Here is a 19,361-nt window from a genome sequence, read left to right on the forward strand (position 1 = left end):
CACCCTTCTGAAGTGGCATTTGCTCATCTCTCCCTAGGCTTCCATAAATGCACATATATATAAGAACGCTGGAAAAATGGGAGCACATTATACATATCATTCTGAAGCATGGTTTTCTCGGTATGCCACTGACCTCTCCCCAAGTCAGTAAGAGATCTATAGATATACTACAATTTATTCAACAATTCCACTACTTGGGGCCCCTGGCTAGCTTAGTGAGTAGAACATGTGACTCTTGATCTTAGGGGTCATGAGTTCAAGCCCTACATTGGGTATAGTGATTACTTAAAACAACAGGGGCACCTGGATGGCCCACTACGTTATGCATCTGACCCGACTTCGGCTCACATCATGATCTCAAGAGCCCTGGGATCAGGCCCCATGTCAGACTGTTCACCATAGTCTTCTTGTCCTTCTCCCTCTGCTCCTCCCTCCATTTACTCTCTAAAATAAATAAAATCTTAAAAACACCACGACCAAAAACAAACACCAACTAAACATTAACTGCTAAATTTTTTGTTTCAAGGTGGCTTACATTTTATTTGCTTTCTCTGGAGTTTCAAATTCTTTCCACAAACTATCAACCTCTTGAAGTTTCTTCTCATTCAAAACCTGTAACAAATATTTAAATAATTTTATTTAAGTGGCATAGCTTAGGCATACATTTAACTACACACTTCAAGTACAATTGCATATGTAAAATGAGAGTGGTGGAAGCTATTTTTGTCATTGAGATAACAAATCAGTTTTCTGACCATACAGTTTTGGTCAAATTAGTAGCTCAAGAAGTCCATCTAATAACTGGATGGATTTTTTTTTAAAGATTTTATTTATTGGGCAGCCCCGGTGGCTCAGCGGTTTAGCGCTGCCTTCAGCCCAGGGCCTAATCCTGGAGATCCGGATGGAGTCCCACATCAGGCTCCCTGCATGGAGTCTGCTTCTCCCTCTGCCTATGTCTCTGCCTTTCCTCTCTGTCTCTCATGAATAAATAAAATAAAATCCTTAAAAAAAAAAAAAGATTTTATTTATTTTTTTTTTATGAGAGAGAGAGAGAGAGAGAGGCAGAGATACAGGCAGAGAGAGAAGTAGGCTCCATGCAGGGAGCCAGCCCAATGTGGACTCGATCCGGGGACTCCAGGATCACGCCTTGAGCCAAAGGCAGACGCAACGAGCCACTGGGGCGTCCCTGGATGGAATTAAGTTGAAGTCTTTGTTGAAAACTTCCTACTTTGAAGGAGATACTAACCCCTTTACAAAGCATGTATTTATTAAACATCAAAAGACTTTATTTGCCTATTTTCGAGAATAAGGAATAAATTATTTACTGATACAATTATCCTAAGGTGGATGTATTATGGATTTCTCTAAAACTAAGATACCATCAATTTTAAGACATATCCTGTTAAAACTTATCATGCAAAGAAAAAAAGGGGGGCTCTTTAAATCCATGAAACAGTCCACATTTAGGTAATATATATTCTTTGAGGCTTTTTGACAGTCTTAACATTTTATTTATGCATACTTTTAGGAATCACACTATACCATTTAGCATAACATGGACTCAATTCTAGGTCTTAACAACCTAGAATTGCATTGTATGAATATACCATCATTTTATGCCCTTATAGACATTTAGGGTTTTTCTACCCTAAACATCTTTCCTTATTCTCCTTCAAAATCAGATGTGTATGTATATATGTTATATTTCTATAGGACATAACTTACTGGAAGTAGGGTTAATTGATCACATAGGAAAAGCATTACTTTACACTTGAGAGATGCTAACAAATTGCCTTCAAGAGAGCCTGTTAGTTTCACCTAAATAGTCAATAAAACTTATTTCCCTACACTTTAATCAATACTCAGTGTAGCAGGTCAAGTGCCCAAGTATAACATATGGTAGAATCAAGCCTAAAATGCATTTCCCCCATTTTTAACATCCTTGAACTTGAGATGCCTTACAATTGATGGGAAGTTTAATTAACGTGTAAAATAACAGTCTATTACATTTGGTGAAATAAAGTGCATACAGATATTATGTATGTCTTCTTATGGGGGGGAAAACCCAGCTGGTAAATTTTAAACTATACTAATAAACATTTCATCAAATCCGTATCATCACAATATTTACACAGTACAATTTATTGCCCAGTTACAGTCAGGTATGTATTTTTGTGGTAAAACATAATACAACACTGCAAGTTGCACTTAATTTTTGTCAGACAAGTGTAGCAAGATGATTTTTAGGATTTTTTGTGTTTAAATTTAATCACACAGCTGAATTGATATATTTACAGAACTTGAAAACTTGGTCAAAATAAACTTAACTGAAAAACTTACAAACCAAAGTAAGAGCCATAAATGATCCCAAAGCATAGTGTTTTATACTAAAAAACTACAAGCTGGAGACACCTGGGTGGCTCAGTGGTTGAGCATCTGCCTTTGGCTCCGGGCGTGATCCCAGGGTTCCAGGATAGAGTCCCACATCGGGCTCCTTGCAGGGAGCCTGCTTCTCCCTCTGCCTGTGTCTGTCTCTGTCTCTCAGTGTTTCTCATGAATGAATGAATTCTTAAAAAAAAAACAAACAAACAAAAAAAAACCATGGGGCAGCCCTGGGTGGCTCAGTGGTTTAGCGCTGCCTTCAGCCCAGGGCCTGATCCTGTGGACCCAGGATAGAGTCCCACGTCAGGCTCCCTGCATGGAGCCTGCTTCTCCCTCTGCCTGTGTCTCTGCCTCTCTCTCTCTCTCTCTCTCTCTCTCTCTCTGTGTCTCTCATGGATGAATAAATAAATAAAATCTTTAAAAACAACAACAACAACAAAACAACACTACAAGCTGAGGCACCTGGCTGGCTCAGTTGATAAGGAGTATGAGACTCTATCTCGGGGCTGTAAATTCAAGCTCCACGTTGGGTGTTGAGTTTACTAAAAAAATCTTTACACACCTACAAAAAATTACAAGCCTCTAACAGTTTATTCTGCCTATTATAAGAACTTTAGAATCAGAAGATATTCCAATAAATCTCATAAATGCACTGAAACATTAATTCAGGTATTTTCTGATAAAGGAGGTTTATAAAATAGTCCTGACTTTTGGAAATAGTTTGTTCAGATAATGTGACTAGCCATACCCAAAGTTCAGGAACTATTGAGAGGATATGTATCAAACAGAGGACAGGACTCATGAGTAAAATTTACATTTTTTCCTGGTAGAAAAGCAAGTATATTTGAAGATAACATTTGGGTTACAATCGGTATATTCAAGAAATATTATCAACATTTTTAAAGTAACAAAGGAAATATGATGAAAACATTCATGACCACTCAAAGGTACTCCCAAAGACTGTTATGGCAAATAAAACCCTGCTATTCTATGTTCCCAATTGTGCTGTCACATATTGAAGAGAACATTACTAATTAAGATAGTCTGAATAAAATAAAATTAGAAATAACTTCTATATTTCCTTAAAAATACACCTTAAATTTTAGGCATTCATTTTCACACAGAGAAATCTAAAACCATTTGTATGAAGTCCATCTCAAGTTTTACCATTTTAGATCAAGATGGAATTATTTCCACTTCCAAATAGAGAGGATAGAGTTATTGCCATTAAAATCTTTATCAGGGGGATCCCTGGGTGGCGCAGAGGTTTAGCGCCTGCCTTTGGCCCAGGGCGCGATCCTGGGGACCCGGGATCGAATCCCACGTCAAGCTCCCGGTGCGTGGAGCCTGCTTCTCCCTCTGCCTGTGTCTCTGCCTCTCTCTCTCTCTCTCTCTGTGACTACCATAAATAAATAAATTAATTTAAAAAATAAAATTAAAAATAAAATCTTTACCATTATGGTTTGCTAGTTTTAAAGACTTTATTTATTTCTTCATGAGAGACACAGAGAGAGAGGCAGAGACACAGGCAGAGGGAGAGGCAGGCTCCTGCAGAGAGCTCAATGTGGCACTGGATCCCAGGATTCCAGGACCACACCCTGGACCAAAGGCTGCTGCTCAACTACTGAGCCACCTGGCGTCCTTTAAATCTCTTTTAAAATGAAAGATTTTTGCAGCAAACTGTCAAGACCTTCGTAAAGCCAACCCTTTTACATCTGACCACATCAAAAAGGCAGCTGCCACCGTAGCTACCTCAACCGACCTCTGAACATAATAATCAACTAGTACCATGAGCTGACCCTGAACAGACCCAGGCCCAATTTCACCTGTGCAACTGAAGACTGCATTAATTTTCAATCGCCTTTGTTCTTGTTCTATCTCGTTTGTTGTGTTAACGGGTCTTGTGCTTAGCTCTCTGTGATGTGTAAGAAGCCAAGTTAAACGGGTAGCGAAATGTCAGTTTGGAATCCTGCGTTACAATTATATTAACCTTGCTTTGAAACAGAATAAAGCTGACATTGTGGGGGGATAAAAGCTGACATTGTGGAAAGACACAAGTTGTGTGTGCACCTTCTTAGCATGCTCACGACACCTACTTATGCAGAATTTGCTTCAAAACAATGTGGGAAGGGGAGTGGGAGAGAGATGGCCCACAATATGGGCCTGCTGAAGTTGAATGATGGTGTACATGGAGGTTCTTTATAATCTTCCACTTGTCTTTGAAATTTTTCACATTAAAGAGTAAAACACTAACATAAATGCATCCCACGACATGCCTGATAGTCCTAGAATATTCTCCTTTATTCCAGACAGGCATGAAATTTATAAACAAAAAAGTGCACACTACATCAAAAGTGACTGTCTTGGGCAAGTTGGGTGGCTCAGTGGTTGAGCATCTGCCTTCAGCTCAGGTTGTTATCCCGGACTCGGGGATTGAGTGGCGCCTCAGACTGGGGGGGGGGGGGGGGGGGGATGGCGCTGCGGCCTGCCTTCTCCCTCTGCCTCTCTGTGTCTCTCATTAGTAAATAAAAATCTTTAAAAAAACAAAAAAAGGGACAAAAGTGACTGTCCCTAATTTTCACTTAATTGGTTACTTTGAGATTCTGTTTTATTTAAGCATTCCACGCTACCTTTTTTTAGTTTTACTCCACAAACAAAATGGGTAAATACTGTTTCATGAAACTTGTGAGTTGTTTACAGGATGATTTTCAATAGTTTCAAATGTGAATTATTTTTTTAAAAGATTTTATTTATTTTATTTATTCATGAGAGACATGGAGAGAGAGGCAGAGACACAGGCAGAGGGAGTCCCAGGACCCTGGGATCACACCCTAAACCAGAGCCACCCAGGTGTCCCTCAAATGTGAATTATTCAAAAAGGAACAAATTGATACAGACAATGTAGGTTAGCTTCAAAAGCATGCCAAGTGAAAAAAGCCACAAAAAAAGTATTACTCCATTTACATGAAATTTCTAGAAACGACAAAATAATACAGACAGTGGCTGCCTATAACTGGGTCTGACTAACCTGCAAATAGCCAAAAGGTAACTTTTGAAGGTATTCTAAAACTGGATTGCAACTTGCAGTTGTATAAATTTTACTAAAATGTATCAAACTGTATTTACAATAGGTGAGTTATACAGTATGTAAGATACCCAATAAATGAAGCTGGAAAAACATACTGCTCAGTAAGTAATCATACAGAAACTCTGGTATACACAAAAAAAATCTCTTCCTCCAGGCCCTAAGGTAATGAACACAACACTACACTGCACAGCTGCAATACACAATGTAACTATTAAAATTTAAATGAATTAAAACTAAGAATTCGTTTCCACAGCTTTACCAACCAAATTTCAAATGCTAAATAGTTGTACTTGGGTAGTGGCAATCATATTGGGTAGCACAGCTACAGAAGGCCTGGGATAAGTAATAAAAGACGTGCCTTTAGTCTTACTATGTATGCCACATGACACAAGGCACACAGGTTGAGTTTTTACAATATTCTAAAAATGGAAATAGTTCCTTTAGTATTGTCTTTGGATTCATATATAACCTTGTTAACATTCAATAATTCTTTTACAAAATATTGAATTTTTTTGTGACTCTGTATGTGTGGATATATGCACACTTAGATTAGGATATAAAACGCATTCCTTACTATGACCTGAACTTAAAAAGTTTTAAAAATTTACGAAAAAAATAAAAAATTTCTTAAAGCATTCTCATTAAAGCACGAATCTTATGCAACCAAAGTAATTTTATATCCTAGCATTCTGAAACATTATGGGAAAGGGAGCTAATAACTTTGTACTATAAACCTACTTTTACACACCATAATACTTACCCTTTTAAAGTGTACAACTTACTTTTTAGTATATTTTCACAAAATTGTGCAACCACTACCAATTCCAGAACATACTCTATGTCTACCTTACTAACAATAACGGCTATGAATTGAAATATTTGGAACTGAATCATTATTTCCATATATTTAGTCCTTTAGTTATTTCTCCATTATGTTACATAAACCATAAACCACAATTTAATAATGTGAACAGTAATTTGCAAATGAATAGCGTTAAAAAACTGACAGAATACCTGACTTATTTTTATGGAGAATACTCTTCATTAAAAGAAATCAGAAATTCATCAAGAGAAATGGTTGAATATTTTATGACCTAGGCCTAGAAACCAGACAACTGCTAAGCCAATTCCCTCCCACCATCAGAGGCAACCAGTGGACTGTGCAGTTGCGCCTCCCTCTTAGTGCAGAGCAGTATACCTAACATCTATTTACCTGAAATTCATCCATATACAGTAATTCAAAATATGATAGATCATGTTAGCTAAGAAAATTTGGGGGCATGTGCAAAATTCTACTTAACAATTTAGAAAAAGATGGGACACCTGGGTGGCTCAGAGGTTGAGCTGCTGCCTCCGGCTCAGGGTATGGTCCCGGAGACCCAGGATCGAGCCCCATATCGGGCTCTCTACACGGAGCCTGCTTCTCCCTCTGCCTGTGTCTCTGCCTCTCATGAATAAATAAATAAAATCTTAAAAAAAAAGTTTTAGAAAAAGACTACAAAACCCAGGAAAAAGTAAAACAGACACACTCCCAAGATCTAAAGCCTTTTACAGTCCCTTAAAATTTCTACTACTCCCCAATTGCAGACAACCCCAATGAGAAAAAAATAAGCAAAACTAGCTTTTGGCTTTTATGAGTTTATCACTTAATATTAACATTAACAAGTGCAAATGGAACTGTATTTTCAATGTCTGAAAAAAAATCTAAAAAAAAAAAAGTTAAAAGCTCCTCGAAATCAACACTTTGGAATGCTGATTCCAGATCTTCTGCACTCATAGCACATACATAACCGTACTATACACGTTACCTAGCATTTTTACCCTAATATCAGCACATATACGAAAATTCTGGGTTTTGTTCCTACATTTGTAGAGGTCAGAAGACTGCCTGGCATGGATAGCATTCAGTTTACCTCAACTTTGGAACATCTCAAGGGAACATCTCAAGAAAGTCCCATTGTTTAACCAGCTCCGTGCTGATAATCTTTAAATTTCAGATTTCCCCTATTAAGACAAATCTCAAACTGATGACCATAGGCCTAGATTTCTCCCTTAGGTCTGAAATTTAAAATGACGAGGGCACTTCCACATCTCACAGACGCTCCACCTTTCACAGCAACATCAGTTTACCTCAACTTTGGAACATCTCAAGAAAGTCCCATTGTTTAACCAACTCCGTGCTGATAATCTTTAAATTTCAGATTTCCCCTATTAAGACAAATCTCAAACTGATGACCATAGGTCTAGATTTCTCCCTTAGGTCTGAAATTTAAAATGACGAAGGCACTTCCACATCTCACAGACGCTCCACCTTTCACAGCAACATTGGACCTTTTCAGTATCTGCTCCCCCAACCCCCGCCCGGAAAAAAACAAAACAAAACAAAAAAACACTCCCGTTTTTCTTCTCTTCTCCACCATCGCGTACCCACTTAATCCCAAACCCACATTCTTCATCGGCCCAAAGCCACCAGTTCTACCTTCTAAATTCCCCCTGGCATTTGCTTCTCGACATACCAACCTGAATCCAAGCACTTTCATCTTACCTAGATTAAGGCAAAAAACATACCTGGTTCCTTTCTGGCTTCTTGTAATATATAGTCTCCACGCGGGAAAGCAACTTCATTAAAAGACTTTAGATCAGGTCGTTCCTCTCCTTAAAACCTTTCAATCAGTTCTTAAAACCACTCAGAATAAACCTCAAGTTCCTTACCTTTACCTGTGAAATCGGTAAGACCCCTGCCCTCCTCTCCCGCCGGCCGAATCCTCTAAACAGAACCCGGCGCGGCCACGTGTTCACCGGAACACGCGTCTCCCAGGCCCAAAGCCTTCCCCTGACTTCAGAGCAGGGGGACACAAACGGCTCCCGCAGGATCCCGAGCACTGTCGCCCTCCCCTTACGTCTCTCCCCGTCCTCGCCTGCCCAACACCAGCCTCGCCTCTCCAACGGTTCAATCTGCAACTTACCTTAAAGATGGCGTAGCCCACGGACGTCTCAAACAGCACCAGCATGGTGAGGCCGGGTCAGGGCACTGCGCGGCCCGCCGCGTGCTCTTACACCCGTGAAAAGAAACCAAACTTGCGGCCCCCAAAGGCCTGCAAGGCCGCAGCAGGCCAGGCACAAACGCGCGCGCCTGCTCGCAGAACCGGACCACGTTGCCTGACCGTTCCAACCGACTGTGTGCAGAATGTTTCAACGCGCTTCTCCTTCTCCAAGGCTTCTGGGATCTGACGTCACTTCCGACAGGCAGCAAGCCGTCGCTTCCGGTATGTTCCCGCCAACCGGGTGGGTGATGGGAGGGGGAGAGGGGAGGGGGGGGGGAAAAGAGCGAGAAAGAGAAAGTGTCGCGAGATTTCTTTGCACTAAAGCGAGATTTTAAGTGGTGAGCTGCACCGAAACCCAATAGGGAAGAAGGTCGCTTTTTACTATTTTTGAAGTTCCTATAGGTGATATAGTTTACCTTGAGAGAAATGCGGAGCCGTCTCCGGCCCTTTGCCCCAGGCGTCTGGAATTGGGAAATGCCAGCCGCTGAACACCTGGAGAGCGCTGCCTTGAAGCGAGGCTCTCGGGCGGCCGCGGGACGGTCCCTGTCTACGCGAGCACGCCCGGCCGAACTGATTCTTAGCACAGGTGTCCTTCACGTATATGCAGACCTCTCCCGTTTCTTTGTTTTTGTTTTTTTTAAGATTTTATTTATTTATTCATGAGACACAGAGAGAGAGAGAGGCAGAGACACAGGCAGAGGAGCAGGCTCCGTGCAGGGAGCCCGATGCGGGACTCGACCCCCGGGTCTCCGGGGTCACGCCCTGGGCTAAACCTCTGGGCCACCGGGGCTGCCCAGACCTCTCCCGTTTTTTGTTACAGTGATTCCAGGGTATAGGCGTTTAGACTTAGCGGGAGTTGCTTTTCTGGGACCTTTCAGTTTGAGTGACGGATTTAAAAACCTCAATTAGTCCACAAGTCTGACTTTCTTTAGGAGTGAAATTTCCTTCCTCACGTTCCAGGCCTTATATGCCTGCCGATGGCTGTAAACATTAGGTTGCAATTTGCGGAAAGTTTTGGAACACTAAGTAACTTGATTGATTGATTGATTGATTGATTGATTGATTGATTTATTTATTTATTTATCCTCCAAGCGGCTCTGCAACCTAGAATCAAGAGGAATGAAAATCCTGGACTGAATAGCAGAAAAGATGAGGGGGGAGGGGAATCAAGGGATGGGGGAATCTAGAGTACAGACACGAGCATGGTTGATTATACCCATAGGATTCAGTGTGGTCAGGGAGGCAAGAGAAACCAAAATGGGGCAGCCCGGGTGGCTCAGCGGTTTAGCGCCGCCTTCAGCCCAGGGCGTGATCCTGGAGACCGGGAATCGAGTCCCACATCGGGCTCCCTGCATGGAGCCTGCTTCTCCCTCTGCCTGTGTCTCTGCCTCTCTCTCTCTCTCTCTCTCTCTCTCTCTCTCTCTCGTCTCTCATGAATGAATAAATAGAAATCTTAAAAAAAAAAAAAAAAAAAAAAGAAACCAAAATGGCTTGATTGGGAAAGGAAGAGTGGGTGGATGAAGTAGAAGCACTGGGTCTGTTAGTGGTATTATATAATTTCATAATATATATCTTTTTTGGGGTCTAGTTTTATTTTATTTTTATTTTTTAAAAATAATCTCTACATCCAAGGTGGGGCTCAAGCCTACAACTACAGAATCAAAAGTCACATGTTAAATCCACTGAGCCAGGCAGGTGCCTCTGTCTAGTTTTCTTAACTGAAGTGACATCTGCTAGAAAGTGCATTCTGTATCTTACACTTAATTGTATCTGTATAGGGCATCATGTGCTGATCATGAAATAGGATCTCATTAAATTTTTTTTAAAGACTTAATTTATTTTGAGAGAATGGGAGTGCATGTACACTCTTGTGTGCAGGGAGAGAGAGAGGCAGAGAGAGAAAGAGTCTCAAGCAGGAGGCACAGAGCCCTGGAGTCTGACGTGGTGGAGATCTCAGGAACCTGAGACCATGACCTGAGCCAAAATCAAGAGTTGGGTGCTTAACCAACTGAGCCACCCAGGTGCCCCTCATTAAGTAATTCTTAACAATTTAATGAATGAATGTTTGCAGGAAGTAAAATTATTTTCCCTGCATGTAAAGCCTCCATGCTTTACTCAAAGAGAAACGAAGCCACTTATTCAATGAGAAACCTCTTTACTGTGGCTTCTCTGAGAAGTTGTCTTTGCACATTGCCATTTATATAATCAGCTCAGTGATGCATTAGGGGTTCAGAGATGACTCTGGATTTGGATTTGGATCTTGTCCAAATACAGTAATTGTCTGAAAATTCCCTGTTGCAAGAGAAAAATAAGAAATTCAATACTTCATTAAACAAAGTACTAGGTCAAGGGGAGATAGTACAAAGAAGTATGAGGAGGAGACTATGGTAGAGTATAGATAACCCAGAAGAAGGGTTTATAACTTTAGTAGTGACTTAACATGGTGGAATGACAAACATGGTTATTTTGTTCTCTCCCCACCCTCTAGCCCCATGCCTGACCTAGCTAGAATATAAGCTCCATGGAAGTTCACTGCTGGAGGCCCAGTACCAAGCTAGTACCTGGCACGTTACATAGGGATTCCATAAATATGAATAGTGATGAGTAAATGAACGATTTGAATGAATAATGGAATTAAATTATTTGAGGGTGCTAATGGAGACTCCTTGTACTTTTTGGGACCAACTGATATTAGCAAAGGTATCCTTGTGTTCAGTGATCCCCATGTGCCTGTAATAAACAGATGGAGATGTTTTGGATCTTTCATGTCGTTCAAGTAGTGAACATCTTTTATGTAGTCAACAAATATGAGTGTTTACTCTCTGTCAGGCATTTTTTTTAATTTTTAAAAATTTTTATTTAGGGACACCTGGGTGGCTCAGTGGTTGAGCATGTGCCTTTGGCTCAGGACGTGATCCTGGGGTTCCAGGATTGAGTCCCACATTTAGCTCCTGCATGGAGCCTGCTTCTCCTTCCTCTGCCTGTGTCTCTGCCCCTCTCTGTGTCTCTCATGAATAAATAAATATAATCTTTAAAAAATAAAAATATTTAACTTATTTATTTGAGAGAGAGCAGAGAGCACAAGCAGGAAGTAGGGGGGGGAGAAGGGCAGAGGGAGAAGCAGATTACCCACTGAGTGGGGATCCCAGTGCAGAGCTCAATCCCAGGACCCCTTGATCGTGACCTGAACCAAAGGTAGACACTTAACCGACTGAGCCACCCAGGCACCCCTCTGTCAGGCATTCTTACAGGCACTAAGGACATACTGATGAACAAAACATGGAAAAACCTCCATACTTCATTTTTTTTTATCTCCATACTTCATTGAACTTATATTCTAATAAGGGGAAATAAAATAAATACCCAGTATATTAGAGAGTACTCAATGCACAGAGAAAAATAAAGCACAATAGGAGAATAAGATATTCCTGGTTGGTCAAGAAAGGCCTCGTTGAGGTGACATTTGAGTAAGTGACTTCAGGTAGCCAGCTCTCATGATATCTAGAGGAAAGGTATTTCAGGCAAAGAGAACAGTTTACTCAAAGATACCAAAGAAGGATTGTGCCTGGTATGTTCTCAGAGCAGTATGACTAATATGACCAGTATGGCAGTATTGGAGTGACTAATAAATAACCCCATTTAAGATTAAGGTTTTTATCGATGTAACAATATTTGTTTTCAGTGCTCGTCATACGATGTAATTCTCACAACAAACTTAGGCAATAGGTACTCTTATAATTACTTTAATTTGCCTTTTCAAAGAAGTTAAGCCAAAATCACACAACCTCCTTCATGGATTCCTTTAGGAATCCCCAGAGGATGGGCCATAGAGATTGTCTCTATCGCAGAATTGCTGAGCTGCCGCCTGTCGCTCTGTATTGTCTTGCTCTCGTGTCTGCTAGTGGTGCCCTCTTTCTGTTGTTGACTACTGCCCCTTAATGAACACAGGTGCTGCCCATACCACTGCCCATTTTCTGTACGCCACCACCTTCAGGGATTCTTGTTCTTCTCCACGTAGTAGGCAAGCAGCTTTTGTGCTTCTTAGCCTGTTCTTTTGGGAGACGTTTTTCTTTTTGACAAAGTCCTCTCCTTCCAGAGACTGTGGGTACTTGGAGGAAAGAGAGGCAGTTAGGACATGAGTTGGAAACAGGCTGACATCTCAGCCATATTTTCTAAACAACCATGCTTTCCTACTCAGTCTGGCTCAGGCAACTGGATACAGGATGATTTCCTTTCATGATCCTATTGTTGCTCTCTCCAGTCTGGCATTTTCTGAGGACTTCTTGCCATCAGATGAGTACCTTAGGATTGTACCTGAAGGAAAATCTTTTCTTTCTTTTTTTTAAGATTTTATATATTTATTCATGAGAGACACACACAGAGAGAGGCAGAGACATAGGCAGAAGGAGAAGCAGATTCCCTGTGGGGAGCCCGATGTGGGACTTGATCCCAGGACCCCAGTATCATACCCTGAGCCGAAGGCAGATGCTCAACCACTGAACCACCCAACCATCCCAATCTTTTCTTTCTTTTATATATTTTATTTTTGAATGCCTGGGTGGCTCAGCAGTTAAGCATCTGCCTTCGACTCAGGGCGTGATCCCGGAGACCTGATATCCAGTCCCACATTGGGCTCCCCGCAGGGAATCTGCTTCTCCCTCTGCCTATGTCTCTGCCTCTATGTGTGTGTGTCTCCCATGAATAAATAAAATCTTTTAAAACTATTTTTTATTTTTAAGTAATCTCTACACTGAAACTGGGGCTTGAACTCACCACCCCGAAATTAGGAGTCACATGCTGTAGTCACCTGCTGTACTGACTGAACCAGCCAGGTGCCCCCGAGTGAAAATCTTTTTTTTTTTTTTTTTTTAAGATTTTATTTATTTGACAGAGAGAGGGAGAGAGAACAAGCAGGCGGAGCTGCGGAGAGAGAGGGAGAAGCAGGCTCAACTGAGCAAGGAGCCTAACATGGGACTCAAACCTAAGACCCTGGGATCATGATCTGAGCTGAAGGCAGACATTTAACTGACTGAGCCACCCAGGTACTCCCTGAATGAAAATCTTAATGTCTTTCCCTTATTTGCCCTGTGTACTGTAGACCCAATATAAATCAAGAAGAGCATATATTTCTATTAGTTCCTATTTTATTATTATTATTATTTTCTAAGGACTTTATTTATTTTTTCATGAAAGACACACAGAGAGAGAGGCAGGCTCCATGCAGGGAGACCGATGCAGGAATCGATCACCGGTCTCAAGATCATGCCCTGAGCTAAAGACAGACACTCAACCACTAGCCACCCAGGCATCCCAGTTCCTGACTATTTTAGTTAAAAAGTTTCGTGAACATTGAGACAAAGCAGTTTGAATAGCTCCAGAGAGGGTAGCCTACCTAGAGAACATAGAGGTTATCTGTATTCTGAGGAGCTGTGTCACCTAACTTTACAAAATAGCCCCCAAAAGTCTCATCTCTGACCAGTTAAATTACAGCTACACTCTTTCATCATTTTCTTTTTTTAAGATTTTATTTATTTATGAGACACACATGCAGAGAGAGAGAGAGAGAGAGAGAGAGGGGGGCAGAGACACAGGCAGAGGGAGAAGCAGGCTCCATGCAAGGAGCCTGATGTGGGACTCGATCCTGGATCTCCAGGATCACGCCCTGGGATGAAGGTGGCGCTAAACCACTGAGCCACCCGGGCTGCCCATCTTTCATCATTTTCTTGTGAGCTTGAGCAAAAATCAATTTCTTCTAAACTAATCAACTCTGGATTCATGGTCAAAATTGAGTTTCTTACTTGTAAAGCTAAGGTCCAGACCCTGAACTATATCATGGTATGTGCCTGAATAGACTTAGCTGACCTCTATTTTTAACATTAACACCTCCACTCTAACTTCACCTTTCCTTGTCCACATGGAGCGTAATATAGCTTTTTCAAAAATAAGGTTTATGCATGTTTAAAAATTATAAAATACTAAAGGATAGCTCATTGATTTATGTCTACTATGTACCAGACCCTATACTTTGTTCTGGTCAAAGACACACAATAATACATAATCCCTGCCCTTGAGCTGCTATTGATTGATGGGGAAAGCAGACAAGTACAACACAATTACGATACAGTAGAAATAAGCAGGAGTCCGAATCTCAGCTTTGCCTCTTACAACTTAATAGATCTTGTAAATGATTTAACTTCTTAGCACTTTTCTTGTGTGTAATATAGGAGTAACATCTACCTCACAGAGTTATTGTGACTAATAAGCAAGATAATACCTTTGTTTGACATTATTCAAGTGATTAGTAAATGGCAATGATTACTACATAATTAAATTGAATTAAGACAATAATTCAAGTGGACCAAAGGGAGACATCAAGAGGGAAATTAAAGGAACAGGAACAAAATTGACACAGCTTGCTTCCACTAAAGGTAACCATACATTTCACATCCTATACATAGGAAAAAAAATATACACACACACCACATTGTGCTCGAAGAAAACAAAAACAAAACACAACAAAACCAGGTTTTAATTCTAGATCCCTAGTTAAATGAAATCTTGAGACTTCATGTAAATTACACTCTCAAACAAAAACAACTCTATCCCTGCCTTTTGCTATGGTAATACCTGCAGACAGGGGGGAAACTTCACAGATAAGATATTCGTGTAAGAAAACTGCTATTTTTCCGTAAAGAATCTTGGTAACCAAAGTAAGTGAATATTTTCCTTTTAATACATATTTTGTTCATTTGTTTTGATTTGTGATATGCAAGTCTTTTAAATACTGGCCCCTTTAATAACGTTCTTAGCAAGCTAATTTTTTTCTAAATGACTTCTTTTAGACTTCTTCTGGCATTCCTAGTAATGCCACTGAGAAGTCCAGGTAGATTTTATTTATTTTTTATTTTTATTTTTAAGAAATATTTTATTATTTGACACCAAGAGAGATAGAGAGCACAAGCAAGGGGAGCAGCAGAGGGAGAGGAAGAAGCAGACTCCCCCTCACTGAGCAGGGATTCCAGTGTGGGGCTTGATCTCAGGACCCCAGATCATGCCCTGAGCCAATGGCAGATGCTTAACCAACTGAGCCACCCAGGTGCCCTCACGTAGATTTTACCTATTAGATCTGAGTTGACTGCATTGCCAGGAAAGGGTACCATGTGGGCTATTTTTACCTAGATGTAATCTTCTTGACTCCTGAGTTCACTTTCATGTGGCAATAGCACTTTACTCAGTCTTTTCTTGTGTTTCTGGTCCTATGTTTCTATCTAATTAATGACCAGGTCTGGATATAGTTCTGGTTTTGATTTGTGTACGATTGCTGGTGGCAGAAACATGGAGTATGGTATTTATTTATTTGTTTGTTTATGATATGATCATTTATTTGTTCTATGCCAGAAGGCAGACAGACATGGGGAGTCTGGTCACAGTTGGGTAGCAGGAGTAGGAGTGTCTGTCTTTTATTTTATTTTATTTTTATTTTTGAAGTATAGTTAACATACATGAGTTTCTGGTGTGTGTGTGTGTATGTGTGTTTGTGTGTTTGGTTATTTGTTGGTTTGTCTTTCTGTTTGTTCTGTCTGTGGGTCATTATGAGTTTAAAAATATTTAAAAAAAAATATTTTATGTGTCTGTGAATAGAAAACATCTCTTTGAGACCTGGAACAGCTATAACAAGCTGCTGAGTTTTTTTTTTTTTTTTTTTTTTTTTATTTATGATAGTCACACACAGAGAGAGAGGCAGAGACACAAGGCAGGCCCCATGCACCGGGAACCCGACGTGGGACTCGATCCCGGGTCTCCAGGATCGCGCCCTGGGCCAAAGGCCGGCGCCAAACCGCTGCGCCACCCAGGGATCCCTGCTGAGTTTTATATTTTGTGTTTCCTTCCTTTCAGCCCTTAGCTGGATTAGAAAACTGTGGCTACCAGTTTTCTGTTTGTATATAAATGAAGAAAACCTTTTCCTTCCGTGTAAAAGAAAGGCAAGGAGCCTTTGTAAATGGTTCATTTATATTTCTGTATCTGTGACTACCCACGTCTTTTTGAAAACTAAAGATTAATTTATCATAAAAATCTGTCATTGGGGGCACCTGGGTGGCTCAGATGGTTGAGCTTCTGCCTTTGGCTCAGGTTCTGATTTCCAGGTCCTGGGATCAAGCACTAGGTCAGGTTCCTAGCTCAGCGGGGAGCCTGCTTCTCACTGTCCTCTGCCGCTTGTGCTCTCTCTCTCAGATGAATAAATAAAAAATCTTTAAAAACATAAAAAATCTGTCATTTGTATGCAATCAGAAAGATTACTATCAAAGGGAAGAAAATGAATACAATGAAAGAAAAAATTGAAAGTCTTTTCAAAGATCTATGGGAAATAATTTGACTTTATTCAAAGAGAGGTCTGGCCTTTGCCCTTGGCTTCTGGGAAGAAATATCTGTCTCACTGTTTTTGTTTAGGTTGGGAATTGGCCATGTGACCAACCATGTGACTAACCTGGAGACTGAGTTCAACCCAAAGGGCAATCAATCAATTATGCCTATGTGATGAAACTTTAATAAAAATTCTGGGCCTTGGGGGATGCCTGGGTGGCTCAATGGTTGAGCACCTGCCTTCAGCTTGGTGTAATCCTGGAGTCCCAGGATCAAGTCCCACATCGGGCTCCTTTCATGGAGCCTGCTTCTCCCTCTGCTTGTGTCTCTGCCTCCGTGTGTGTGTGTCTCTCATGAATAAATAAATAAATAAAATCTTTTAAAAAAGAAAAACAAAACTCTGGACCTAGAATCTTAGGTGAACCTCCCTGGTTGGTAGTACTCCATGAATATTGTTGAACACCACCATTGCTGGAATAGTAACAATATCCTAACTCTATGGGAGAGGGCATTGGAAGTTTTGTGTTTGGAGCTCTTCTAGATTTTGCCTTACATATTCTTTTATTGGCTGATTTTGATATTTATCATTTCCCTGTAATAAATAGAAACTGTGAGGGACCCCTGGCTGGTTCAGTCAGTGGAGTGTGCTACTCTTAATTTGGGGGTTGTGAGTTTGAGTCCCACTTTGGGTGTGGAGATTTTTTTTTTAATTTTTTTTTAATTTTTATTTATGATAGTCACAGAGAGAGAGAGAGAGAGGCAGAGACACAGGCAGAGGGAGAAGCAGGCTCCATGCACCGGGAGCCCGACGTGGGACTCGATCCCGGGTCTCCAGGATCGCGCCCTGGGCCAAAGGCAGGCGCCAAACCACTGCGCCACCCAGGGATCCCGGGTGTGGAGATTAATTAAAGATAACTCTTTAAAAATTGTAATAATGTGGAGCACCTGGGTGGCTCAGTGGTTGAGCATCTGCCTTTGGCTCAGGTTGTGATCCTGGGGTCCTGGGATCGAGTTCAGCATTAGGCTCCCTGCATGGAGCCTGCTTCTCCCTCTGCCTGTGTTTCTGGCTCTCTCTTTCTCTCTGTGTCTCTCATAAATAAATAAATAGGGATCCCTGGGTGGCGCAGCGGTTTGGCGCCTGCCTTTGGCCCAGGGCGCGATCCTGGAGACCCTGGATCGAATCCCACGTCGGGCTCCCGGTGCATGGAGCCTGCTTCTCCCTCTGCCTCTCTCTCTCTCTCTCTCTCTCTGTGTGTGTGACTATCATAAATAAAAAAATAAAATAAAATCTTTTAAAAAATTGTTATGAGTATAACAACCTTCAATAAATTCTGTGGATTCTTCTAGTGCATTATCAAACTTGAGAGTGGTTTTGAGAACCCCTTAAAATTCGCATTTAGTGTCAGAGTAAGGGCAGTCTTTGGAAGACTGTGTGCTCCATAAACATGCTAGTTGGCTCTAAACTTTGCAGTTTGACTAACTTCAGGCATATAGATTCAGGGAAAAGACGCGAGAACCTTAAAATGATTCATTTGGTTTATATAACAGCTATATGAATGAGCCTGAATATATAATAGAATGGAAACCTAAATAGAATAGGACCTGTTGTTTCTGACTTGTATAGAGCTTCATGATCTCTCAAGAAATCTAAAGGGTTCTGGAAGCATGACTTTTTTCTCTCTCCTTTTCTTAAAGGGAAATAGGAAAGTCTTATGGAACTATGCAAATGAAGTAAGCCAAGTTGGAGAGAAAGCTCTATGTATGGACAAGGTGTTAGTAAATCTTCAAGATGTGCCGCTAGACTGGTCCATAATCTGACTGAGCAAGTATTACAAACCACAGTGCGTAATGACACAGGGAGAAATCCAGTTATAAAATGCTTCAGAAAGTAGCTTGCTCAAGATTTAAATAAGATTCTTCTATTGTGTGAAACATTTTCTGAGTAAACATGAAGGATACTTTTGCTCATTTCCAAGAAAAAAAAAAAGATAAATTAGATTATAACTTATCTAAAGTCTAACAGAATTCTTATTTTGATTGGCTTATAAAGATTAATGCTAAAAAAATTGAATGCTTATATGACTTACGTTCTATCTTGTCTGCTCTGATAAATCCTTAAAAAATTAATTTTTTCCTCTGATAAATTTTTAAAATACTGTCCTCAGATTTAAACCTCAAATTCAAAATAATAAAACTGTTACACCTAAACTTTATTTGGCATTTCCTAGACAGCAGTGGATGAACCACAAAGAAGTTTACTTTCACCTGGTAAAAGGAAATGATTAATTTTTAAAAAAGATTTATTTAGTGGGGGCAGCCCGGGTGGCTCAGCGGTTTAGTGCTGCCTTCAGCCCAGGGCATGATCCTGGAGACCCAGGATAGAGTCCTATGTTGGGCTCCCTGCATGGAGCCTGCTTCTCCCTCTGCCTGTGTCTCTGCCTCTCTCTCTCTCTCTGTGTGTGTCTCTCATAAATAAATAAAATCTT

The 19,361-nt window shown here is 40.8% G+C and overlaps 1 protein-coding gene across 2 annotated transcripts in view; it reads right to left on the reverse strand.

The window, feature by feature from the left end:
• The window catches only part of NOP58 (NOP58 ribonucleoprotein), a 30,677-nt gene extending 21,963 nt beyond the window's left edge, over positions 1–8,714 (reverse strand). The window contains exons 1-2 of one of the 2 annotated variants that reach the window (XM_026002526.2): positions 8,437–8,714; positions 536–612 (exon numbers count right to left, since the gene is read on the reverse strand). In XM_026002526.2, coding sequence (XP_025858311.1) covers positions 536–612; positions 8,437–8,481 — 122 coding nt within the window. In that variant the 5' untranslated portion in view covers positions 8,482–8,714. The remainder of the gene's footprint in view (positions 1–535; positions 613–8,436) is intronic. The other variant, XM_072741963.1, reaches the window with a different exon arrangement.
• Positions 8,715–19,361: the final 10,647 nt, after the last annotated feature.

The sequence above is a fragment of the Vulpes vulpes genome, chromosome 16, assembly GCF_048418805.1.
Source record: "Vulpes vulpes isolate BD-2025 chromosome 16, VulVul3, whole genome shotgun sequence".
In the NCBI taxonomy this organism is placed as follows: domain Eukaryota; kingdom Metazoa; phylum Chordata; class Mammalia; order Carnivora; family Canidae; genus Vulpes; species Vulpes vulpes.